Below are 25,124 nucleotides of genomic sequence, written 5' to 3'. Positions count from 1 at the left end.
CCTCACCCTCTCTCTCTCTCAAAAATATATAAACGTTAAAAAATATTTTAAAAATGCAAATTAAGGTCAAGAATAAGTAGCTGAACCCAGAGGTTGAGCTGATTCTTATGAGGCCTGTTTTGTGGATAAAACACCAGGTCAGCCTTCATCCTTCAGTTGGACAACCTGGGCATGAAACAGAATCTTCATGAAGGTCCTTCAGTAAGATGTTAGCTCTGAAGGGGTTCGACCAGCCCGGTGCCACCGGGAGAGTTTTGGCTTACGGTGACCGGGCTAGGGTCTTCTCCCAGCTGTAGCGCCAAGGCTGGGACAAGTCACGTGTCCTGGCTGAGGCTCGGCGTCCTCGGCCACCTCCGCAGGTGGCCGGGAGAATTCAACGGCGGACATCTGGTGATTCTCACTGTGTCAGGAAGAGGCTTAGCGTTGACTTCTTCCCTTCCTTCCTGGGGAGCCTGGTTCTCACTCGAGACAGATGTTAGGGGCACCTGGGTGACTCAGTCGGTTAAGCATCCACCTCTCGGTTTCGGCTCAGGTCATGACCTCGTGGTGTGTGAGTTCGAGCCCCACATCGGGCTCTGCGCTGACAGTGGGGAGGCTGCTTGGGTTTCTCTCTCTCCCTGTCTCTCTGCCTCTCCCCCACTCACACCGTCTCCGTCTCTCTCAAAATAAATAGATCGTAAAAAAATGTCAAAAAGGCAAGCGTCCGCTAGGGTAGGCAGCTGCCCCAGCAACAACCCCAAGATGCCTGTGTCTTCGCTCAGTGACCACGTATTTCTGACTCACTGGGGTCCAACAGTGATATTCATCATCGGGCGGCGCTGCTGGGTGATCCTTGCCCAAAGGGGAGGCTCAGGAGTCCAGTCTCCTTCCCTCTTGTGACTCCGTCATCCCCTGTGTCCTTGGAACTGTCCCCGTGGGGGTGGGCACAAAGCACCGAGGATCGTACAGGCCTCGTCTGAAAGTGGCATACCTCAGACCCACTTACCTTCCGTCGGCCGGGACTCCGTGGCGAGGCCCCCACCACCTGCCGGGGGGGCTGGGAAATGTAGTTTGGCTGTGTGCCCAAGAGGAGAAGGAAACAGGCTTTGGCAAGCACTTGGTAGCCTCTGTCACAGGACGTGTAGCCGCCTAATTCATTGGCCGTCAGGACCCCGTGGAGACATCCCCCGTTAATGAACATCTCTGTGTTTCCAAAGTAGGCTCCTACAGGAAGTCGTGGTTAATTTTACACAGGAAAGGGGTCTGGCTTCCAGTGATCTTCAAAATAAAGGAATCTCTTTATTGCAGGACTTATCAGGGCTTTTACTATACCGCTATTTCTCAGACTTATTGGACTCCTCTTTGGAGAGAGGCCTTTGAGAACTAGCAGTCTACAGAATGTGCTTTAGAAGTTACTCAGAATTCAGAAGGCAGAACACTTTCACGAAAACACTGGTGTAAAAAAAACATCCCCAACATTTGTGGTCCGTGATGGAGAGTTCAGTCCCGCAAGGATCTCGGTGTCAAGGGCCCATGCGGTGAGCCTCCGCGGTATGTGAAGAGAATACTTTTCTGCCTTTCCTTCCTTCTTCTTTTCTTCCCTCCCTCCTCCTCTCCCTCTCTCCATCCTTCCTTGTGGGACCTGTCAGGACAGGGGTCCACGTCTTATTATCCGTGGCTGAGCATCGTCATCGTTATCGGCTCCCTGGATGCGTATGGGAAGGATCTGTCCCGTGCCACTTAAATCCCCATCTCGATTTCAGCTGGACACGTCGGGGCAGCCGACCCGGTCTTCCCATCTGGGTGGATGTTAAAAATCCCTTTTCCTCAGCTTGGGTTTTTATGGCCGGCTGGCGTCATCCGTCATCATAAAAGTGGACTGAGATTTAGCACTGAGGTTAGACAGAATCACTCACAGAAAAAACTAGAGAGGGTTTATTTATTTATTTTTTATTTCTGTTACAGGCACCAGCCTAAATATGTATAAATATATATAGCTGAAAACTTAATTTGCTGTGTAATTGGGACTAGTTCTTTGGAGCCCTGGGTTATGGGTTTTGGAGCAGCCGAGAAGCAAGGGCACGGCGGGGCAGGACGTGGTATGTTAATTGGTGGCCTCTGGGACCTGTGAGAGAATTGGATTTAAGTCCCCAGTTAGAATGCCCTTGGCAGCTTTCTTGGGGTCTCCCCGGGTACATACTGGGGAGACCACCAGTCTGCACCGGCGGCTCAAGCAGGTACCCGGGCTCCATCCCGATGCCCCCGGGCGCATCCGCGACGGGCACGAGGGACGGAGGAGAGCAGGCAGCATGGGAGTCACAGAGAGGGTGACGGAGCTCTGGTGGCTCTGGCCTGCCGCTTCTCCGTACGCTTGTCTGTAGTAAGTCTCGCGCCGCTCGGCCTCCGGTCCCGGCGAGGGTTTTGCATTTTATTACCAGAGTCTTGATAAAAGGGACGCAGGTCAGAGCAAACATTCGGGGAGGAAAAACAAAGGAAATTAAACGCAAAATCGCTGCTGGTGCAAACCACATGGAGGCCTTGGCTTTAATACCACCAGAGCCGGTGGGGGGAAGCGGCCCCCAGGAGTCGGAACCAAAGGGACGTTGGCCTGGTATTCCTGAAGCCTGGCCCCTCCCCTGTTTAAAAAGAAATTGCCGTTTAATTTGTTTCTGAGTTTTATGTCTCAAGTGAACCAGCATGGGGCCACGTAATGAGGTTGTGTTTCTGGGAGGTGTTGAAAGACGGGAAAAGAGCAAAAACCGCGTCCAGACGGGGTGGCCGAGGGTTCCCGGGGGGGGGGGGGGGTGGTCCAGCAGCCCCGGGGCCGGAGGGGCCGGTGGGGGCTTCCCCGGGCGCTGGCCTCCCTGGGTGCCGGCTTCTGTGGGGCCAGAGGTGCCCTCGCATGGTCTGGTGGCGGTCCACCTGGCAACCAGCCGGAGGGAGCGGCCTCTCCATCTCTGTTTAAAGACCCCCGGGCCAGCCCCAGCCGATGGAGGAGGGTGGCCTGGCTGAAGGGGGCCGAGGAGGACTCTTCGAATGAGAGAGGGTCTGAGCCACGGAGAAGAAGAGCGTTTGGCAAGAGTGGGAGAGTCTCTGTGAGCATCTCAGGGGGCCGCTGACGTAAGGTTGGGCAAGAGCTTGCCAGAGGAGGAACCCCTTAGAGATCGTCACAGGCGGGGGCTGTGGCTGTCCCCCGGGGCTGAGATGGCCTCCGTATAGTGCCACGCTTCACGGCAAACAGTGCCTGGGGGCTGGGAGCGGGTGCAGGCCGGGGCCTTGCCCCTGCACAAAACAGAAGCAGAGGTGGGAAGGTGTCGGGCCTCCCACCCCCCTGCCTGCCCTCACCCTCCCTCCTGGACGGAGACGGGTGGGTGAAGCCTTGGCCCTCAGCGCCCCTCCCACTGGGGACGGGCAGAACCCACCAGCCGTAGCCCCTGCCCCAGATGGCCTCGCTGTCCCAGTCCTGTGTGTGTGACCCCCGCCCCCCCTTCCTTGCTGCCGCCTCCCGAGCACCGACCCGCCCGAAAGGAGCCCGTCCCCGTGAGGAGTTAAGGAAAGCCATCTGCAGGGCCATGCCTGTGCCCGTGACGGGCCACAAACTGTGAGGACAGGTAGGTCTGGCTCCTGAGCTGTGACACACACCTGTCGCGCTGCCGGGTGACCTGCCGGACAACTTTAGCGCATGGTGCCCTCCCTGCACCGAGGGGAAGCCATTCCGTGGCGGGGTAAGGCCAGCTCAGGTGCATCTGACCCTCACAACCCCATGATGCGGGGACTATGACCCACTGTGTAGATGGGTAAACGGAGGCACTCGGGGACGATACTGGCAGACCTCTCGTTTGCTGAAGCTTTTCCCCGTATTCTGCGGCAGGGAAGGCTGACACTGGAGCAGCCTGGGTGATCCCTTAGGCCCTCCAGGGCTTCTCACCCTTGGTGCCGCTGACACCCTGGGCCGGAAAAATCTGTTTTGTGGTAGGGGGCCGTTCAACAGCATCCCTGGCCTCAACCCACCTAGATGCCAGTCCGAACCCTTCCGCTTGGTCGTGACAGTCAAAAATTCTCCAGATGCCACCAGATGTCCCCAGGGGCTGGGGCACCTCTGCTTGGGCACCGCTGGGTGCCTTTCCAGGGCGCTCCCAACATGGGGAGTGGGGCGAGGGCAGCTGGAAAGCCGGAGGACTTCCTGGAGGTGGCTTTGGGGCACTGAGACCACCAGCCTGGCCGAGGAGGAGAGCGGTGAGGCCACAGCCCGTCCATCTGCCTCCCGCCTCTCGCCAGGCTGGGTGGCTGAAGCTGGAAAGAACTCCCAGCTGCCCTGCCTGAATGGACGTCACAGAATGAGCGTCCCCTGCGGGAATTCTGGTCTGCAGTCCTCCTCGTCGGTTCTGGTTCATCTCGCAGGGGAGTCAGAGACCCCCCCCCCCCCCCACCAAACTGTATGAGTTCAGTGACTAAAGGCCACTATCGGGAAGAGCCCTTTGGACGACGAAGGAAAAAGAAATGACGTTTGTCTTGCCCGTTGCCGGTAGGCAAGCCCGGGAGACATATGTGTGGCCCCCTCCAGGCTGTCTGCTCCTTCTACGCCAGGGGGCACGCCAGTCACATCCTCCACCCTGCCTGAAGATGGCCAAGAAATTGTGCCACTTGTCTCTTCCCGGTAAGACCAGGTTTTCAAAGTGTGCAGTATCTCCCCCACAAGCTGGTTGAATGCAGGTTCTCAGGCCTTGGGGCCAGAGAGCGTGAGTCAGCAGGTCTTGGATAGGGTCCAGGGATTAGCATTTTAACTGTCACCCCAGAACCTCTTGATGTTAGCGATCCGTGGACCAGACTTTGAAAAATGCCGCAGCATTAGCTGATCACACTGAATTGTGTACGTGAATATCTTGGTGCTTTAGCTGTGTGTGTGTGTGTGTGTGTGTGTGTGTGTGGTTCTAAAAGGACAATCAGTAAAATATCAATAGTAGTGATCTGTGAGTGTAACGTGATTTCAACAGATTTTAGCTACGTCTCTCTGTCCCGTCTTGTTTTAATTTTTTATCATGAGCATATGTTTATAAACAGATAAGCCATCAAGCCTTTCTCGTGGGTGGGGAAGGGCAGAAATATGATAGAGGAAATATTACCTAGGAAAGAGGTTTAGTGGAAGTGTGGACATAGGGAAAAAAGGGCACGGTGTCAATGAATCTGTTTTAACTCCCAAGTCAGCGTCTCCCACTCCGTGGCTCCCGAGTCCTGAGCTGGCCACCAGTGGTGGCCTGGAGAAGGGAGGAAGGTCACATTTTGAAATTATCTGTTCTTGGTAAAGCAGGGGCCAGAGTCATACGAGGGGATTTGGGACGGTGGCCTTGAGCCAGAAGGCTGTGTCTCCCTCTCTGTCTCTGTCTCTTGGGGCCCCTGTCCAGCCAGCTCCTCCCGTTCCACGCTGCCCGGGCACTTGGACGCGCCCCGGCCAGCCAGGCAGACCCGGTGATGGCGATTTTACAGCCCTTTTACTGCCCTGCCGTTGCCCCGCAAACCTACACCGGGCCCCACAAACACTCCGTGAGAAGGCCAGACCCTTCCAGAAAAATGGTTCCCTACACCTTTACAATGTGATAGGTGCGGCGGAAAGAAAGGGGCCACTGGATTTATGGAAACTATATAAAGTTTACGGAGTCTTGGCAGGCCAGAAGTAGAAAGAGCCTGCAGGATGGGGGTGGGCATTTCGAAATGGAGAAGGTCACGATCAGACCTTTGTGGTGAGACACCGAACGAAATACTGCAATTCCAGGCCTTGCTGTGTGGCTGTGAGGTCAACCACCGGGGCTGCCTTTTGGGGTGATGCCCTGGAATCTTCACCGCATGCCCGTGAGGAAGGCACAGCTTTCCCCCTTCTGGAGAGGGGAGACTGAGGCAAAGGGATTTTGAAAGTCAGGAACTTGCCCAAGGTCGCACAGCTAGTGGTGTGTGTGGCTCTCAGCTGGGTGTTCTGAGGCAACCCAAATTCTCACCGTCTCTCTCTCCCCTGTGTATTGAGCGATGTGTCCCAGTTTCAGGTTCAGAAATTATGGTCTCCATTCCCTATTTCAGTTTGGGACTCATCTGTTATTTGTGATTTAGTTTCATGGTCCCCTGGTATCTTCAGTCATCACATTCCCCTCCCGTGGGTCAGCTTTGCTGTCGAAGCTAATCTGTGCTCAGATTCCCACCCCCCCCTGCCCCCCAGGCCATGGCTGGAATGGAAATGAGGCCTCCCACAGGTTGACTGTGGACCAGGGCGGGGCTGGGACACTGCCCTTGCCTGCAGGAGCCCCTCCGTGTCCCACTTCTACTGTGAGATCCTCATAGGGCCCCCGGAGGAGTACCCCCTGGGGTCTGAAATCACCTCCCCTCATCCCCATCAGCCCTGGAAATTTCTTATTTCTCCTTGCATATGTGCCCTGTAGCAACCATGTTTTCTCTCCTACTTGGCTGTGAATTCTTGGAGTACAGATTCCAAGCATTTTTTTTTATTCTCTGATTTTGCCCACAGGGTCTGGTGTAGTTCCTGGCATGTAATGGTTATGGACTAAGTATCAGCTGGGAGAATGGAAGGATGGATGGATGGATGGATGGATGGATGGATTGAAGGAAGGAAGGAAGGAAGGAAGGAAGGAAGGAAGGAAGGAAGGATACATGGTTGGATGGATAGATGGATGGATGGATGGATGGATTGAAGGAAGGAAGAAAAAAAGGAAGGAAGAAAGGAATGAAGGATGGATGGATGGATGGATGGATGGAAGGAAGAAAATAAAGAAGGAACGTTGGATGGGTACATGGTTGGATGGATGGATGGATGGATACATGGAAGGAAGGAAGGAAGGAAGGAAGGAAGGAAGGAAGGAAGGAAGGAAGGATACATGGTTGGATGGATGGATGGATGGATGGACAGACAGATGGGGTGGGTGGATGGATAGACACCCACTTCCTTCCACACAGTTAAACCAGCCGTCCAAATGAGGTTCTCTCAGGCTTTCACTGAATGCCCTTCTGTTTCAGGGGACGTCCTTCGCTCTCCCTGAAGCCATATGGAGAAACCAGCCTGAGTGTTTGAATGTGTGTGTAAATACTTTACAATCCCATAAACTTGTTTAAAGACAGGTGGGGGTGAAAGTATACACCGGGGCAGCCTTTGGGGAGGGCAATTTGGAAGTAGCCATTAAAATTGTAAATGTGCCCACCACTAAGACCCTGCAGCCCCGCTTTTAGCTGTCAGGCCTGAGACATAGATTCGTCTGCTTGTGCACAAAGAACCAGGCAGCAGGGCACTCGTGCAATCGTGCTGGCTGCAACACGGCCCGTAACAGTGACAAAGTGGAAAGAGCTAAGTGCCATCAACCGAGGGACGGCGGCTAAGCTCTGGAACACCCATGCCATAGCAAATGATACACAGGCAGAAAGGTCTCAAGTGGGGCCGGGGGCAGGGCACTCTCCAGTCTTCTGGAAAGCTCCGAGACTCTGTAGCTCATGGCCCTCAGCAAATGCTCCCCCCCGCAACCCCGTTTCTACCCACCTCTTTTCCCTTCTTCCTCTTCTACCCACAAAACACAGTTTACTGGGATTAGCTCTTGAGTTCTTACACCGACTTGCTAAGTGACCTTTTCTTACAGCAAAGGAGGAAAAACGAGAGAAAAGCAGTTACGTGCCTAAGTACTGTCTGCCGGATCTTCAATTAAAAAGATTGAAAGCCACAATATTAAAATTTGATTTATGGGCACCGCTATCTACCTAATAATGAGGCCGAGAGGAAAAAAGAACCATAGCCATTACAGAAAACCGTAGCCCTTTTTCTCCCCCGGGAGATAAATTGCCTCCCATTTTCTTATTGCTAAAGAAACGTGAAATGGTTTTAAGCATATGCGATGCGTTCTTCCAAAATGTTGAAATCCAGAGCTGAGTGGTTCAGGAGTCATCTGGCTCAGACGTTTCAAGGAAGCTTCCAGAGTGGCCTAGAAGCCTGGGCTGCGGAGGCTGCTTCTGTGTCCGGCCGAGCACCCAGACCTAGGCGCTAGCCCCCTTACCCAGGGTCCGGGTCCTGGGCAGCCAGCCGGCCAATGCCACACACAGGATCCAGGTCCGGGTCCCAACTTGGCTGTATTTAAGCTATTTAATCCTCCATTTCTTAATCTGTAAAATGCGAGTAACCTTACTAATTGCGTGACAGTTTTGTTCCGTGTATCTAAATTCATGGCTATTTAAAAACCATTGTTTGAATGTTTATTTTTGAGAGAGAGAGAGACAGACAGAACAGACGGAATGTGAGCAGGGAAGGGGCAGAGAGAGAGAGGGAGACACAGAATCCGAAGAAGCAGGCTCCAGGCTCTGAGCCGTCAGCACAGAGCCCAAGGCGGGGCTCGAACTCACAAACCGGGAGATCGAGACCTGAGCCGAAGTCAGATGATTGAGCCACCCAGGCGCCCCTGAATTCATGGTTATTTATTCTAGTGAAGATGCTGTGGGGTTGGGCTGGGGATGAGCAGGGTTTCAAGCGTTTTGCACACAGTTCTTTATACTCAGCTAATGGCTTTTCTTTGTTTTCAGTTGAGAGGGAAAATGTGCAGAAGAGAACCTTTACTCGATGGGTAAATCTGCATCTAGAGAAGGTAAGCGGGGCGCGTGGGTTTTTGTTAAGTGATAGATTAATCCGTGACCGAGCGCACAGCCCCGTAGTGCGGGGAGGGGGGGAAAGGGTGGCTCTGTAGTTCCGGCTGTCGTTTTCTGCGCCCGTTCGTTGAGCCGTCTGCTTGAGTACCTTTAACCACCAAGCGTCAAGCTCAGTGTGGGAACGTGGTTCTGCCATCATGGGGTTGTCAGCCCAGTTGGGGAAGGAGAGGGTCTATCTTTAAATAGGAATCAATGAACAAATGTTAGAAGACACTTATTCCTGAACACCCCAAGGGCTTTCCTGGACACAGGGACTGGGGTGGGGACAGGTCCCCCCAGGACCCTCCGTACTGGGAGGATGGCAGGGGATTCTCAGCCAGAGCCATTTGTAGGTATCCGGATTGATGTGTGCAAGGACTCGACACCTTGTGACAAAGCCAGATCCCCTGGTTAATCACATAATGTTGCTTTCGATCAACAGTGTGACCTGCCCCGTTTGGTGCATCAGGCACCCTGCTTAGTGCAGCACACATCTCCTTCTATCCCCATGACAACCCTCATCCCCCGGCTGGGGAAGGAGAGATTCTTTTTCTCTTCGTAAGACAGCTGATTTATCAGGATTCCTTTCACTCCTGTCATTTCTTCTTAAATTCCACGATCTGCTTCTCCACATAGACGCAGCCCCGTCGCCTCGTCTCCTTGTAGAGCTGGTAGCGTTCTCAGTGAGGTTAGGCGTATGGATTTTCTTCTCTCCACCTGAAAGGTACGAGAGCAAGTATTGACTGCCCGTGCAGGTAACCCCAAAGAAAAGTTCATGGAGGAAATCGCTGAAATGATTAGATCCCCGAGAAAAGAACAGTGGTTTTTCGGAAGCGCAGCGCTTGACCAAAATTCTAATTCGTGTAGTTTACCTTTAGACCCGTAATATTTCCCGAGCAGCCCTTGACCACCCACACCTCTACCTGGCACCTGGACGATGGGTTCCCCTTGACCCAGGAGGACTCCCGACCTCCTTGGGATGAAGCACCGTAAATCATTTGCCACTTGTTTTGACTATTGGTACATTTTCGGCAGTGCTCATAAAGCGAAGTGTTATTTTGGGAAAAGAAGGAAAACCGTTCCCCCGATCTGAGTTCGCCGAACTCCTAAATTAATGCCTGATGTGCGTCAGGATAGCTGGAAATTCCTCCTGGTGGATGGAGTGTGGCTATGGCATATTTCTTTTTCTTTCTTTCTTTCTCTTTCTTTCTTTCTTTCTTTCTTTCTTTCTTTTTCTTTCTTTCTTTCTCTTTTTCTTTTTCTTTCTTTTCTTTCTTTTCTTTCTTTTTTTTCTTTCTTTTTTCTTTCTTTCTTTTTTTCTTTCTCTCTTTCTTTCTTTCTCTTTTTCTGTCTTTCTCTTTTTCTTTCTTTTTTCTTTGTTTCTTTCTCTTTCTTTCTTTCTTTCTTTCTAATTGAAAAATAAATACAGAAAAGGACAGCGGGTAAGGCCCCAAATACCCACGCACTCACTCACCGCCCTCCGCGAGCCTCTGTGAGCATCCTCCTATCGGGGATTGCCTCCGTGGCCATGCTCCTGTCCCTTTTCCGGGGCAGGTGGGTAGCCCCGCTCTGAGGATAAATCAGATAGCACCTGAAACCGATGCCTAATAAACAGGGCAAAATTAACAGCCATGTTTCCAACCCTGAGACTTTCAAGGCCAACCTTTCATGTCAAGGAAACCTGGGAACCCCTCGGGGACTTGGGCTTAACTGAAATTTGAAGGCCGTTAGAAATATTTACTGAGTCTCGGGCTTCTGGAAAAATTCCTTAATTTACCGAAGGAGTTAGATCATGAAGAAAGCCCTGGGGGTGCTGTTTACTCGGCCATACCGATCTCATGAAGCCCGTGGAACGTTTGGGGCCCGAGCAGTGTTTTCGCTGGAACAGATTCAATTTCTCTTTCTGCCATCTCGCAGGATGGACTCTGGCCAAGGCCCCATTTGCTGCCGCCGAGGCTCTTACAGACACTGTCAGTGGAAATTACCTTCCAGATTCAACTCAAAAGCAAGCCTTGGCCACGGCCGGGGCTGGTAACTGGAAATTTTGTTAGTCCATCTATCAGGGGGTGTTCTGTTCGGGCGTCACGTTTTCTGCCTCGCATTAGCAGGAACAACATTTCCGTAAGAGTCTCCGTAACCCAACGCCGTCATGTTCCGTGTGGAATGTGCCCAAGGATCTGTGGGAGTTTGCAAAGAAAATAATTTGTCTCTTGGTTCAAAGTCGCTGTTGCCCTTGAAGCAAATCCCTCTTCTGTGCACCTGTGGGAGGAATCACCCTGTATTTGGACAAACTGGGGGTCAAGGGGCTCGTATAAGGGGTAAGGAAATGCCACCTTCCTTAATAAAAAAATTTTTTTTAATTTAAAATAAAAAAACAAAAAACAAAAAGAGGAATTCTCCAAAGCTGTCACGGGAAGGAGGCCTTCCCGGAGGGAAAAGGTGCCCAGACCAAAAATCCTCCATGTTTCTGAGACTTCCCTCACCCCTGGGTCTCTGGCCGGTTACAGAGATCGTGTCTCCTGTGTGAACACCTCATTCATGTACCCAGGAGCACAGTGAGCGCCCTGCCCAGCTGTTCTAATGTTGCCAAAAACCCCACTGCCAAAAGGGAAACAGAGAATCATGCTGGGGTTGGGGCTTATTAAAAATACACATTTCTGGGGCGCCTGGGTGGCTCAGTCACTTGAGCGTCCGACTTCGGCTCAGGTCATGATCTCACGGTTCGTGAGTTCGAGCCCCCGCATCGGGCTCTGTGCGGACTGCTCGGAGCCTGGAGCCTGCTTTGATTCTGTGTCTCCCTCTCTCTCTTCCCCTCCCCTGCTCTCACTCTCTCTCTCTCTCTCTCAAAAATTAAATAAAATTAAAAAAATACACATTTCTGGAACCGCCATTCCCTGAGATTCTGTACAGTAAGTTCTAATCATACTGCATTAAAGGAAGTATTATCAAGCTGGTTCAGTCAACAGAAACCTTTCTTCAAGCAAAGTGTTACTCGTAACCCTAAAGAAAGGCCAGTAAGAATGGAGCCTCTCTGATCAAAGGGGGTGCAGCAGGTCAGACTCTTTCTCGGCACCCCTCAGTCCCCACAGGGGACCCTGAAGCTGCTCCAGTAAAGTCTAGGGTTCCGGGAAACACATTTGCAAATCCCGGTGCTGGAGTGTCTGACCGACAAGTTCCAGGCAGCCCCGGGAGCTCCAGGCCACACGTCCAGCCAGACTCTTGGTGGACACAGCATGGTGCCAGTTCCCCTAGACAGTGGACCTCTCCGGCTTTTCCCACCCAGGCCCCCTTCACACTCCAGTTCATGTGAGCACAGTTGCCTCTGCCCCCAGCTAGAGGCCGGAACTTGGGCGAACCCGGTAAACCCAGAAAGAGAAGCCAGTGGGGCGGAGAGAGGGTGATTCAGGGCCGTTCCCTGTGGAGGGGTTCCAGCCAAGGATCATCTCCTTTTTCCCACTTATAGCCATGAGACATGCACCCCCTGGATGAAATGCCTCACTGCAGAGAACACCCCAAGACCCTGCGGGAAAGAAGCCACTTAACAAGCTGGTTTTCCTGACTCGTTCATCTGGGAAGGCAGGAGTTGTGCCAGGCACTGTCCCTACAGGATCTCGTTTCATTTTAGCCCCTGTGCTCTGAGATCTTGCAAAACAGGCCTCTAAGGCCCAGGGAGGGTCAGGAAGATGCCCGAGTCCCTGTTGAGGGTAGATCCTGGACTTGAACTCAGGTATGTCTGACTCCCTTGCTTCTCAGTGGAGCAGGTAAGAAGTTCGTCCTGAGATAACATTGGTTTACTTAAGAAGCCAGTTTTGTGGAGGAACAGAGAGAGTGGCATTCAGAATGCTGATGAACTGTTTAAGGGGCTCCTGGGTGGCTCAGTCGATTGAGCGTCCCACTCTTGATTTCAGCTCCGGTCATGATCCCAGGGTCATGGGCTCGAGCCCCAAGTCTGGCTCCATGCTGAGTGTGGAGCCTGCTTAAGATTCTCTCTCTCTCTCTCTCTCTCTGTCTCTCTCTCTCTCTCTCTCTCTCCTCTGACCCTCTCCCCCCACCTCTGTCTCTAAAATTTAAAAAAAAATGCTGATTAACTTTTTAGTATGATTTCAGTTAGTTTGATCGGTAAGAATGTGTTATTTTTGTATCTAAACATATAAATAGACAAGAACATCTACAGATAAATCAGCCTCCCAACCTTTGACTTCTGAACAGGCCTACACATTTGGTGGGGACGAAGGGTTCCCCCCCCCCAACCGTCCAGCCACTCGGGAGACCAGCAGTCTGTCAACCTGGCCCCCACTGCCCCCAACTGAGTCACACACGCTAGCGACCTTCCTGGCTTCCTCTGCCAAGGGTCCCACCACCTCCGGACCTTGACGTGTCAGCCGGCACCTCAGGAAGATGCACAGAGATGAAGCAGTATCGGAGAAGGGGGGGAGGCTGTGGGAGGGGGAGCCCTGCTGACGTCTGTACCGAGGCCCAGAGGGTCACTGACCCAGGGTCATGCCATCATGGTGGGGATCTGGGCACCGCCTGTCCGCAGCCAGTGAGTCCCGATGAAGAAACAGGACTGACTGTACAAAGAGCCGATTTGACCAAACACTGGGCATGTCACCTAGCCTCTTTGAGCCTCAGTGTCCCCAAATCTAAAGCGAAGGGCTTACACCAGGTAATTTCACGTGAGTCCAACTGGCATTATTTTATTCTTTGGAGGCCTGTCATCAAGACATGCCATTCTTTTCTCCCCTTAAAGAGAAGCGTGGATACAATGGCACTTGGTGGGGGGAGGGGGGTCTCAGATCTCAGGGTCCCAACGCCCTCCAGGGTCACTTGTTTGAGCTGCGCTCTGGTGCTGAGTCTCCCCCTTGATTTGCCGGCACCCTCTCGCCCCCGGGGGCTGCCCGCAGACAGATCTGGAGGTCCGGACATCTTCCCTTGGGGGAGAATTGAAGCTTGGGAACAATTTTGGGGATTATACGGGTCACTAATCAGCTTCCTCCCCCCCTTCTTCCACAGTGCGACCCACCCCTAGAAGTTAAAGATTTATTCATTGATATCCAAGATGGCAAAATCCTAATGGCTTTGTTAGAAGTCCTGTCTGGGCGGAATCTGGTACGTATGTCACGAAAGGGTCAGGGAGAAATAAAAGGCGAAGGCAAACACTGATCAAGGTTTCCTTGCAGCACAGAACTGTACGTAGGTGCACCCACCTGGCCATGAGTGGTCCTGTGACAAACCTAGGAAGGGTGACATTCCTTTCCCAGTGACCAAGAGTGATACAATCATGTGTAACGAAGCAGTGTCCTCCTTTTTTTTTTTAAGTAAATATACTTTAGTAAGTAAATAAATAAATGCCCTGTGTTTTCTGTAAGTCTTTGAAGGGTAAAGATTGGAACTAGATCGTTAAACTTTAGCTCTTCAGCCATTGTATTAACATGAACGATAGGAAGGATCCGGAAGATTCAGGAGAAAGTCGTCTTACCAACTGAATTCCATTACAACTGCTGGCTTCTAGAACCTTCTCAGTAGTATAATCATTCCCCTTATCTGCGGAGGATACATTCCACGACCCCCAGTGGATGCCTGAAACTGCGGACAGTACTAAGCCCCATATATACTGTTTTTTCCTATACGTACATCCCTCTGATTAAGTTCAATTTATAAATTAGGCACATTAAGAAGCACCCGGGGGGCTCAGTTGGTTAAGTGGCAGACTTCGGCTCAGGTCATGATCTCACGGTTGGTGGGTTCGAGCCCCGCGTCGGGCTCTGTGCTGACAGCTCGGAGCCTGGAGCCTGCTTCAGATTCTGTGTCTTCCTCTCTCTCTGCCCCTCCCCTGCTTACACTGTCTCTCTCTCTCTCTCTCTCAAAAATAAACAAACGTTGAAAAAAATTAAATTAGGCACATGAAGAGATTAACAATAATAAATTAGAAGAATTACGCCAATTCACTGTAATAAAAGCTATTTGAATACGGTCTCTCTCAACGTACTGTACTCGCCCTTCTTGTGACAATGTGAGGTGATAAAAGGCCCATGTGATGAGGTAAAATGTGGTGAGTGATGTGGGCTCTGTGACATAGCATGAGGCCACTGTTGACCCTCTGACCACTCGTCGGAAGGAGGATCATCTGCTTCCGGGCCGCGGTTGACCGCGGGTGACAGACCGGTGAAAGTGAAAGCACGAGTAAGGAGGGGCCGCTGTATAAGCCACATTGAATCGAACCAGCCCATCTTGAGGTTCATTGCATTTGGGACCCTCACCATACATGTCCATGTCGCTTATGTCTGCCGTGTATGGGTTGGTTATGTCTCTCCCATTCCCCGAGCGGGGGTGCTCAACCTCAGTGCTGTTGACATTTTGGGTCCGACATTTGCAGTCCTGGGCACTGCATTCATGGTCTCTACCCCCTGGGTGCCAGGAGCACCCCCAGGTGTGACGGCCAAAAATGTCACTGGATACTACTGCCAGATGTCCACGGAGAGGGCACAATGACCTGGCCCAAATGCCAGTGGTGGTGATGTCGAGAAACCCTTCCGTGGAGTCTAGCGTTTGATGTGGCATCCGTGAGCCGTTGTGGCTAATGCGGGTCCCGACTCTACCAGCCCGCCGCCCAGATCCAGTTCTAGCTATAGGCTTGAAGTCAAGAGCCCCTCCTGTTTTCAGATCTAATGTAGCTAGAATCTCATCGCACCCCTTAACTCTTCCTGTCTTCACCCTCCCAAAAGCAAAACGGGAGACACCTGTTAGCAGCTCCGGGGGGCTGTGCAGAGTCACGTCGTGAACTCTCACGAAGGGTGGACTCGTGGAGGTAAAAACAGTGTTGGTGTCTCGGCAGGTCCCGCAATGAGCCAACAGCACAGTCCCCACAGAGCTCCCTGAGAAAGCGTATCCAGTTCCTTGCTCTGTGTTCCCAGCAACACAAGCTCCCACTTTGCTGCCGGGCCACTGGCTGATAGATGCCATGTCCTTGCTGGGCCTGTGTTGGGGGCCTTCGGTTCTGAAGCCTGGCTGAGAATAGGCCTCTGCTTACCCATGAGCTCGGCTGGCAGCTCACAGCTGGTGCAGCTGGTCCCCACTGGTTTGCCTTGTAATGTCGGCCACCCGTCTGGAGGTGCTTCGGTGAGCTTCAGGGTGGCAGAGTTTCCTTGGGATATTCAGCTGCTGTTGTTAAAATTTTAGCTTCTGCAAGCACCTCTCTTCCTCTCTGTATTTGCCTCCTAGCTGTCTGTCTCTTTCTATCTTTCTGTTTCTGTCTATAGTTCTCTCTCCTCTATCTCTCTCTGCCTGCCTGTCTCTCTTGTCTGTCTCTCTCTCTCTCCACCCCTCTGTTTCTGTCTGTATTTCTCTCTCCTCTCTCCCTGCCTGTCTGTCTCTCTCTGTCTCATCTGTCTCTCTCTCCACCTGTTTCTGTATTTCTCTCTCTTCTCTCTGTCTCTGCCTGCCTGGCTTTCTGTCTCTGTGTGTGTCTGTCTCTTGTCTCTCTGCGTCTCTCTGTTTCTGTCTGCATTTCTCCCCTCTCTCTGTCTCTGTCTCTCTCTGGGTGTCCATCTCTGTTTCTCTGTCTCAGTATCTCTGCCTGTCTGTCTGTCTCTGCCTGGCTGTCTCTGTCTGTCTGTTTCTCTCTCTGACCTGGGATAAGTGTCCACAAAGCTCTCGGCCGGAAAACTGAAACATCTGCCACCTCTAGGAGGGACCTGCTGGGTGATTTAGCAGCTGCGGGGACGCCCCGGCCGATGCTCCCTGCCTGACAAAACCGTCAGAGCAGCGAGGAGAACACATCCCTGGAGGTCTCCGGAGAAGGAGGAATGTCAAAGCCAGGAGCAGGGTCAGAGAGAAAAATTTGACAAATCTGTCCCCTGTTTAACCTGCCTGGGCACCCCCTTCCTGCACAGACTCAAGTGAGTTAAGTCCCCAGAACCATAAATAAGCTGGATTTCAGCTGCGAGCCCCAAACCGTCTCTTGAGATTAATGCGAACACTGTAAAGACAAAGAAAAGCACACCGCCACCCCCCCGGCACCACCGGGCATTGAGAGTCTCGTTGGGCTCACTTCTCCTTTGCTCTGTTCTGTGTTGCAGCTGCATGAGTACAAGTCCTCATCCCATCGTATTTTCCGGTTGAACAACATAGCAAAAGCACTTAAGTTTTTGGAAGATAGCAATGTAAGTATTTGAAACACACATGCTTTTCTTGGGACGAAAGGGACATAGTTTGAAGTTCAGTGCCGGTCGCGGGAGAAAGCGTGAAAGGGGGACCCTGTGAAAATGGCAGAATGAAACTAAGTTTCAACCTAATGGGACTCACTCAGGTAATCCTTCAGCTGGAGAGATGGTCCTGGCCTCCCTGCCCGCCCCTCTCTGATCACCTAGACGCCCAGCCTGGGAAGGGCAGCCCAGGGCACTGACTGGCTCACTGGCCCTTAGCAGCTGACGTTTGCTTCTTTATCCCTTTGAATAGTAGGACCGTGGGCATGCCACCTTAGGCGACTCTCTCTTAGAACACAGACTATCTGAGAAGCAGGAGCAAAGCGGGGCTAAAGGAGACGGGGGCAGAATCCCAACATGTCTTCTTTCTTGGATAGAACTCTCTAGATTTAAATTGGTTCTCTCTGTGCTTTCGGCTCTGTTTCGTGTCCTTCACAAACGAGCAGGGGTGGTCTAGAGGGGAGAAATTTCCAGAACTCCTCTTTCGTTAAGTTTCACCTGTTAACCTGGGTAGAAGGCCCTCTCGGCTTGCCCGATGCATCGGCACGTGCAATAAGACTTCAGCCGGCGTGATCCACTTGGGGTTCCTGATGGTGAGCAACAGCAGCTGACCTTGGCTGACGTCAGCAGAAAAGGAATTTGTTAAAAGGCTGCCCAGTAGTGCACAGAATGCCCTAATAGACTGCGGAGTCGGGGAGGGGGCCCAGGAATTCACGGTGCCAGGACCGCTGCAGACCCGCCTCCCCCCAGCGCACAGCCACTGCCATTGTCCCCGCTGCCTCTGGGAGAAGAACGTCACTGCCCCCCCCCCCCGCCCGGGAAGGAGCTCTCAGCGTCACACATTCAGATTTGAAGGCCTGAGCTGCCGTGCCTGGATCCCACGCACGCCCCCGCTGCTGCCATGGGGGAGAGAAAGCACTTCCGGCTTTTGAAGAAGGAGGTGGGCACCGTCTCCCGTACTGTGGGGAAAGCCCCAGACACAGGAGGGTGCTCCGATGGTGGCAGCCAAAGAGTATAGTACAGTTCGTAGCAGCATCGTTCACGGTAGCCAGAAGGTGGAGGCAACCCAGGCGTCCATCCATGGATGGCGTCTGTCCACGCCGTGGAATATTACTCAGCCGTGAAAAAGAATGGGGGTACTGACACGGGCTCCTGCATGGCTGAATCTTGAAAATGTTACATCGAGTGAAGGAAGCCAGACACAAAGGACCACTTATTCTATGATTCCATTCCTGTGAAGAGTCCAGCATTGGGAAATCTGGACTCAGAAAATAGAGTCGTGCCTGCTTAGGGACTGGCGGGGGTGACAGTTAAAGGGTAGGGGGTCTCTTATGGAGGCGATGAAGATGTTCTGAAATTGTGGCGGTGGGCGTGTACCTCTGGGAATATGCTGAAAACTATTGACTGCTGTATCTTAAATGGGTGAAGGGAACGTGAGTTACAGCTCGATAAAGCCGTTGCAAAAAAAAAAAAAAAAAAAAAGGACATCACATATTTGTGAAAACGGCTGGCCTGTCTGTGGAGTTGGCCCCACCTTGGCCTCCTCCGAGCTCATGGGGCTGCTACTTCCAACCTGGGAGAATTAGGCAGACTCCCCGAGCCTTGGTTCCCTCACAGCGTGCCTCTGAGCGTCGTTGAGGGTTGAGGGTGTCCGGCCGGGTCGCCTTCAGCCAAGCACCTCGGCCCGGGGCCGAGGGCTCTGTTAGCACCTGCTCTGACCGCCTCCCTGCCCCCTGCACCTCTGCTGTGGGGAGGGAGCTCTGGGCATGGCTCTTCTAAGCAGCGCCTCCCTTCCATCCCAAGGAGCTTTGTTTCTGTGACAACGTAGGGCCTTGGAACAGCTGCCGGGGGTGGTCCTCGCTCTTCCGGCTGGTCAACCCCTAAGGGCTTCCCTGCCCTATCAGCCGCCTCGTCTTGATGGGCCTAGAACGTAGGCAGCACTCTCCCACTGCGTCTGTCAGAACCACCCGTGTAGATGGTGGGCTTGCTTCCAACGGCCCTTCAGGACACATTGAGCAAGTGTCTTCTGCGGGGCCGGGGGTGTGCTCCGTGTTGGGGACACATAGCTGCATTAGAAGCACATCTGCACATTTAAGGAGCTTTGAGCCCGGTGAGAGAGGCCTCCCGTGGACAGGATGCTGCGTGTGCTGTCACACCAGGGGCACACAGGGCAGCAGTGAGCCCTTAGGGGCAGAAACCGGTGGCAGGCAGGTGAGGACGGCGGGCAGCGCGGGCAGGACTGGCCCCCGCCCGGGTGTGGCCCTGGGGAAGCCCACAGCTAGCTCAGGAAAGCCTGGCCTCTGTCACCCGCCGGGGGCTGGCCCACCGTCCTACTCAGTGCTTCCCTACACGGCAGCTCTGTCATTTCCTCACTTCGGAACGTTTCCCCCGAAGCTCAGCTCCGAGGGCCACGCGTGGCTTCCTCCCGGTAGGAGCGAAGTCCGGGACGATCACGTCGAGCGCTTTGATCGCCCCGCATTGGAAGAGTGCAGTGAGCCACCGAATGGAGGGGGCTGTCAGAGCCTGGGGGTCAGGAGACAGCAGGCCGCGTATGAGTCATCACATGGGACAGTGACCTTCACGTGGGACACCCCTGACGTGTGCGGAGGAAACGCTGGACCTGAATTTGATCAGCCGTGTTATTCGCGATGTTGACAACTGGCCCCGGCCTGCCGGTGATGAATTCCCGCTGCCCGAGTTATAAACTCTCTGCGAGACAGACTTCAGCCAGGGAGCTCGGGAGTCTCTCCCCCTGCCTAGGAAAGCCCAGCCCTGCTGATCGGGGTTGTCAGAAGTCCCTGGCGAGCTGATAGGATCGGAGAGCGGTGTGGAACGTTTGTAAAAGGCCCGAGGGAAAGGGAGAAAGGAGTGTTTGTGCGAGACGCTGTCCCCGTGCTTGCTTCCCGGAGTCTGCTGGCAGAATTTCGCAGGGTGGGTTTGAGAGCATACCTTGACTTACTTTGAATTCTCCTCTCTCCCCACCAAAGGATGGTGTCTCGCTTTTGTAAAGGACTTGTGAAGGAAGAAGCAGCGAGCGTGATAAAGGGCTGCGGTGGCCCGCGAGCTCTTAAGTGTGTGTTCCCCAGCCCTTTACAGAAGAAGTGTGCAGACGCCTGATCTGTGTACTCAGATTCTGGTTTTTTTAGGAGAAAATGATGACGTGGCCAGAGGCCCTTGAACCTGAGCGTGCACATCAGAATCAGGGTCTTTTGTGGTTCCATACAAACTTTAGGATTGCTTGCTCTAGCTTCGAGAAGAATGCTGGTGCAGTTTTGATTGGGATCGCATTGAATGTGTAGATAGCTTTGGGTAGTATTGCCATTTTAATGATATTTATTCTTCTGATCCACGAGCACGGCATGTTTTTCCATTTCTTTGTGTCTTCTTCAATTTCCTTCATCAGCTTTCTATTGTTTTCAGCACACAGATGTTTTACATCTTTGGTTAGGTTTATTCCAAGGTATTTTATGATTCTTGGTGCAATTGTGAATGCGATAAATTATGGGAAGAGCCTAAATGCCCATCCACGGATGAATGGATAAGGAAGCTGTGGTTTATATATACAATGGAATACTACTTGGCAATGAGAAAGACTGAAATATGGCCTCTTGTCGCAACGTGGATGGAACTGGAGAGGGTTATGCTAAGTGAAATAAGCCATACAGAGAAAGACAGACACCATATGGTTTCACTCTTATGGGGATCCTGAGAAACTTAACAGAAGATCATGGGGGAGGGGAAGGAAAAAAAGTTAGAGAGGGAGGGAGCCGAACCATAAGAGACTCTTAAAAACTGAGAATAAACTGAGGGTGGATGGGGGGTGGGAGGGAGGGGAGGGTGGGTGAGGGGCATGGAGGAGGGCACCTGTTGGGATGAGCACGGAGTGTTGTATGGAAACCAATTGGACAATAAATTTCATACTAAAAAAAAAAAATCAAATGCAGGTTCAAATGCAGGTGCCTGGGCCCTACTCTGGGACTTCCTGATTCAGTAGGACGAGGAGAGAATTTGCCGTCTAACCAAATCCCAGGCAGTGCTGTTACCCCTGGCCCGGGGAGCATAGTTTGAGAACCAGTGCCTTCGGGATTCACCAAAGCATCATCCTATGGTCAGAACGTAGTTAAATAAATAGGCAATCCCCTGAGGGTTTCTATAATAGATGCATGTTAACCGGGATATTTTGGAATGATGCAGAAGTTTGGGGTAGAAGCCTTATCCCAATACGCTATTTGTAACGAGCAATGGAGAATTATCCATCGCGGTCCACGATTGCTGATGTTGGTGTTCTGCGTTTGTCCAGAAATGCGTTGAACGTGGAGGTTTGGTGTTGTTAGGGTAGCATACAGACAGACCCGGTGGACACGTAACCAGCCCTCCCTGAAAAGAGTGACTCAGACCTTTCCTGGCTGTGTGTCCCAGCCACATTACACGTGGCCTCTGTGAAACTTCCTCCCCTGAGATGTAGGGATAATAGGAGCACCTGCGTTGCGGGCTTCTTGTGGGTCCAACCGGGTTCGTCCTTACAAGGAGCTGAGGCTAGGGTCTGCACGTGGTAAATGCAATATACGTGTTTACTAAATACAATCACGTTCGCTTTGCACGCTGGGGTCCCAGAGGTGGCCTTGGGCAGCGCTGAATGATACAGACGAGAAGGAGAAACAGGTCCACGAGGGCATCAGAAAACAACAGGTTACACCCCGTGTTAAGCTCATAAATTGCTTCTCCCCAGGTAAAACTGGTTAGCATCGACGCAGCGGAAATAGCAGACGGCAACCCCTCTTTGGTTCTTGGGCTGATATGGAACATAATTCTCTTCTTCCAGGTAAAGTAATTTCCTCTCCGTAACGCACGGTAACGATCTCCTTGAGCCCACTTAGTGCCAACAGAACAGAGCGGGGCCAGATCGAGGGAGACTGGGAGATCCTGCTTCCGATATATTTTGACTTCTCCGTTTCTTGAAAAAGAACCAGAGAAACCCGGCTGCCAAAGTCCGTGTGATTTTAATAGTGATGCGAGCTCTGTTCTCCAGAAGAGTCTAGCCATCCTCTTGGGACTTAAAGAGTTAAATATTTGCTTCAGAAAATAATTTTGTTCTGAAGTGTCACAAAAACCGGGAAATGCTTGTGATCAAAAATCGAACTTGGAGTTACTTTCCTAAAACGACGCGTGCGCGGCAGATGTAATTAAAGAGCCAGAGTGAAAGCAGTAGGAAGAGGCTTCTGTGGTGTGCTCTCTGTCCTTGGCCAACTCCAGCCTCTGTTTGGAGACGCAGATTCTATAGGGAAGCACAGGATCTGTGGCTGGAGTTTGAAGGTGGCGTTTAAAACTGCTCAAGTCTCAGGGCGCCTGGGGGGCTCAGTCAGTTGAGGGTCAGACTTTGGCTCAGGTCGTGATCTTGCGGTCTGTGAGTCCGAGCCCCGCATCGGGCTCTGTGCTAACGAGTTTTTATCCCTGAATAGGAGAGAGTAAGCTGATGTTTCAGCTTCTAAAATGCCCTCTTCTGAAATAGAAAATCCTTATTTAGCTGCCCTCCTAAGAGTAAAAATGACCTGCAGGAAGGTGATTCGCTTGAGCTTTGGTCTCCTTGCTTGTGTTGCTGAGGGGAATGTGTGCAAACAAGGTTCAGGGACAACAGACTCAGTTCTATGGGAGCCTTGAACTTAACACATCGAAGGCTGTCTCTCCAAGCCTCAGTTTCCATATCTGTGAAATGGGAGCAGTGGTCAGCTCTGTGGGAAAGCCCTCTGTCAACCGTATTGTGTTATACACAGGCTTCAGCTACCAATGTTTGTTATTAAGCTCTTGTATAGATTCTGGAAACATGCTGTGTGCAAAGGCAAGGCCTTAAATCCGGCCCAGATATCCATCCATCCATCCATTCATTCGGTAAATGTCTGTTGAGTTTCTCCTATGTCAGGCTCTGCACACACAAAGTCCTGCCCTCCTGACTCTCTGGGACCACAGAGGGCAGTCCCATAGCATAGAACCCTGTGGTGCAGGTTGTGATCAAGCTATGAGCAGAGTGCTGTAAGAATGTTCAGCGGGGGCAACTGCCCCAGAGTAGGGAGGGGAGTGAGGAGGACTTCGGAGGAAGTGACATCAGAGCTGGGTTTTGAAGGATGAGTAGGAGTGCGTTAGACCTGTTCGCGGACTTTGCTGTGCGTACAGATTCCTTGGGAGTGGTGTTGAAATGCAGATTCTGATGCTGTGGGGCAGGGGCAGGGCCTGGGACTCCGCATTTCTCACAAGAGCCACATGTTAGGAGCTACGTTTTGAGTAGCCGGGGATTTGGTGATGGAGGGAAGGGACATCCAGAGAGCGGGACCAGGATGCACATAGGCATGGGCCTTGAAACAGCATCATGCATTGTGAGACCGATAGGCAGGAGAGGAAAGGGGTAGGTGGAACCTGGTCAGGAAGACCGGCGTGTGTGCGTGGCCAAAGCACAAAAGAGAGAGATTCCAGAAAGAGGTGAGCTTTCCTATGAGGTGTCGGTAGGCACCACGAGTCACATAAAACCGGAAGCATCTTCTGCCCACGTGGAGACCCAGTTGCACGGGTGCTGGTCCCTCCAGCCAGGCTCCCTGTGGCCCGGGGTCAGACGAGGATTTGCGCCAAGTCTGTCCCGGGGGGTCTGAAATGCCATTTTCTTTCCAGATTAAGGAGCTCACGGGCAATCTCAGCAGAAACTCGCCATCTTCCAGCCTGTCACCTGGCTCGGGGGGCACAGACTCAGACTCTTCCTTCCCACCCACGCCCACCGCGGAGAGGAGTGTGGCGATATCTGTGAAAGATCAGAGGAAGGCTATCAGGACCCTGCTGGCGTGGGTGCAGAGGAAGACGAGGAAGTAAGCCGTCACTCCCTCCCCCCTCCATGCTGTTGTCAGGCAGAGGGAGGGGGGTCCCCCTGGGAGAGGGCAGAGGTTGGGGGCACCGGCATGTATTAGGTTATGTGCCTGTCACTTCACACAGACTCCGAGAGCAGGGAGCGCTGTGCGTTTTCAGTTTCTGCACGCACAGAGCTGTCTTCGCAGAACGTTTGGTTTGCAGAAAAGTGACGGGGGAATTTGAACACGAGATCGAAAGGGCTTTGCCCCCATTTAATCCCAAAGCGGGAAGGGCTCTTGGATCCTTATAACACGTACATATTCGCTGTTAAGCTTCGGGGTGACTTTCAGAGTCTGTACCTACTAAACTCCAATAACAGTGAAGGCTGTGACGTGCTGTGACCCCCGCACCAGCAGGCCAGGGCTCTCAGCAGTGCTGTATCAGGGTCTTATGCAGCCAGTCGACAGCCCCTGGGACCCTGGGACCCTGGGCCGTGGCGGGGACAGCTGGAAAGCTAGGGGAGAGCCACACCCGACCCAGGGCCACCCGGCTGTGCCACGCACAGACCGGGGGCCTTCCTGGTGCATCACAGCCACGTCTGCGAGATGGTCACTTATCGCCGCCTGCCTTGCAGGACAGTTAGGACGACGCGGAGTCAGCTCGCGAAAGCGCCTTGTGCTTTACCAGCACTTAATAAGCACTCCCTCACCTGTCGGGTCCTCTCTCCCGGGTGTATACGGAAATAAACCATGAAAGAAAAAAGAACAAGAAGAGAGTTGGATCCTTGGGTTTTGACTGAGGGATCAAGCGTAGTAGAGTTGATTAACGTAAACATCTGTCAGATGTGGTTTAAAAATAAAGCAACCCGAAGAGGGCTCGTTGCCAGGAGGTAGGGTGACCGTCAAGGAGAGGACGTGTTCCGTGGGGGTGATGGAACAGTCCTGGGTCTCCGTCGTGGCGGTGGCGGCCACAGGGTCTGTCCTTGACAAAGTGGCCTGGACTCTATACCACCCCCATGGGAGTGACGCTGGACCGATCCAGACAAGGCCTGTGGCTCAATGGCTCGTAGCACTGTCAGCGTCCTGCCTTTGGTGATGCACTTGGTGATGTGAGGTGCACCGAGGGAGGCCACATGGACGGTAGAGGAGAGCTCTGTACCGCTTTTACAGCTTCTTAGGAATCCCAGATGATTGCTAAATACACAGATTTCTTCTAAGAGAGTTCACTGGCCACCGTTGGAAGATGGGTGGGGTCTCAGGATGCATTCAAAGGAAGTTGGCGCCTGGCAGGATTGTCTCTCTTTGTCCCTCACGTTTAAGTTGTTGACGTTATTTCTGTGAAATGGGATCGTTGGTGGCTTCCGTGTGCTACCCCGCGTCACACGTTAGGTTGACCTCGTGCCATGGCCGTTCTGACGGGTAAGATCTAACGCTTTGCCACAACAGCTGCCAA

General features: G+C 52.5%; 1 protein-coding gene across 4 annotated transcripts in view; it reads left to right on the top strand.

Annotated features, from left to right (window-relative positions):
- The window catches only part of CLMN (calmin), a 119,141-nt gene that overhangs the window by 65,941 nt on the left and 28,076 nt on the right, over positions 1-25,124 (top strand). For all 4 annotated transcript variants that reach the window (XR_009264753.1, XM_058740207.1, XM_058740205.1 and 1 more), the window contains exons 2-6: positions 8,539-8,600; positions 13,654-13,749; positions 16,719-16,802; positions 21,574-21,666; positions 23,502-23,692. Coding sequence is in view for 3 of the 4 variants with exons in the window: in XM_058740207.1 (XP_058596190.1) it covers positions 8,539-8,600; positions 13,654-13,749; positions 16,719-16,802; positions 21,574-21,666; positions 23,502-23,692 (526 nt within the window). In the remaining variant the exon portion in view is untranslated. The remainder of the gene's footprint in view (positions 1-8,538; positions 8,601-13,653; positions 13,750-16,718; positions 16,803-21,573; positions 21,667-23,501; positions 23,693-25,124) is intronic.

This window comes from Neofelis nebulosa, chromosome 7 (assembly GCF_028018385.1).
Source record: "Neofelis nebulosa isolate mNeoNeb1 chromosome 7, mNeoNeb1.pri, whole genome shotgun sequence".
Classification (NCBI taxonomy): Eukaryota; Metazoa; Chordata; class Mammalia; order Carnivora; family Felidae; genus Neofelis; species Neofelis nebulosa.
The sequence above is the reverse complement of the archived record's forward strand: the minus strand, read 5'-3'. Positions and strand labels throughout refer to the sequence as shown.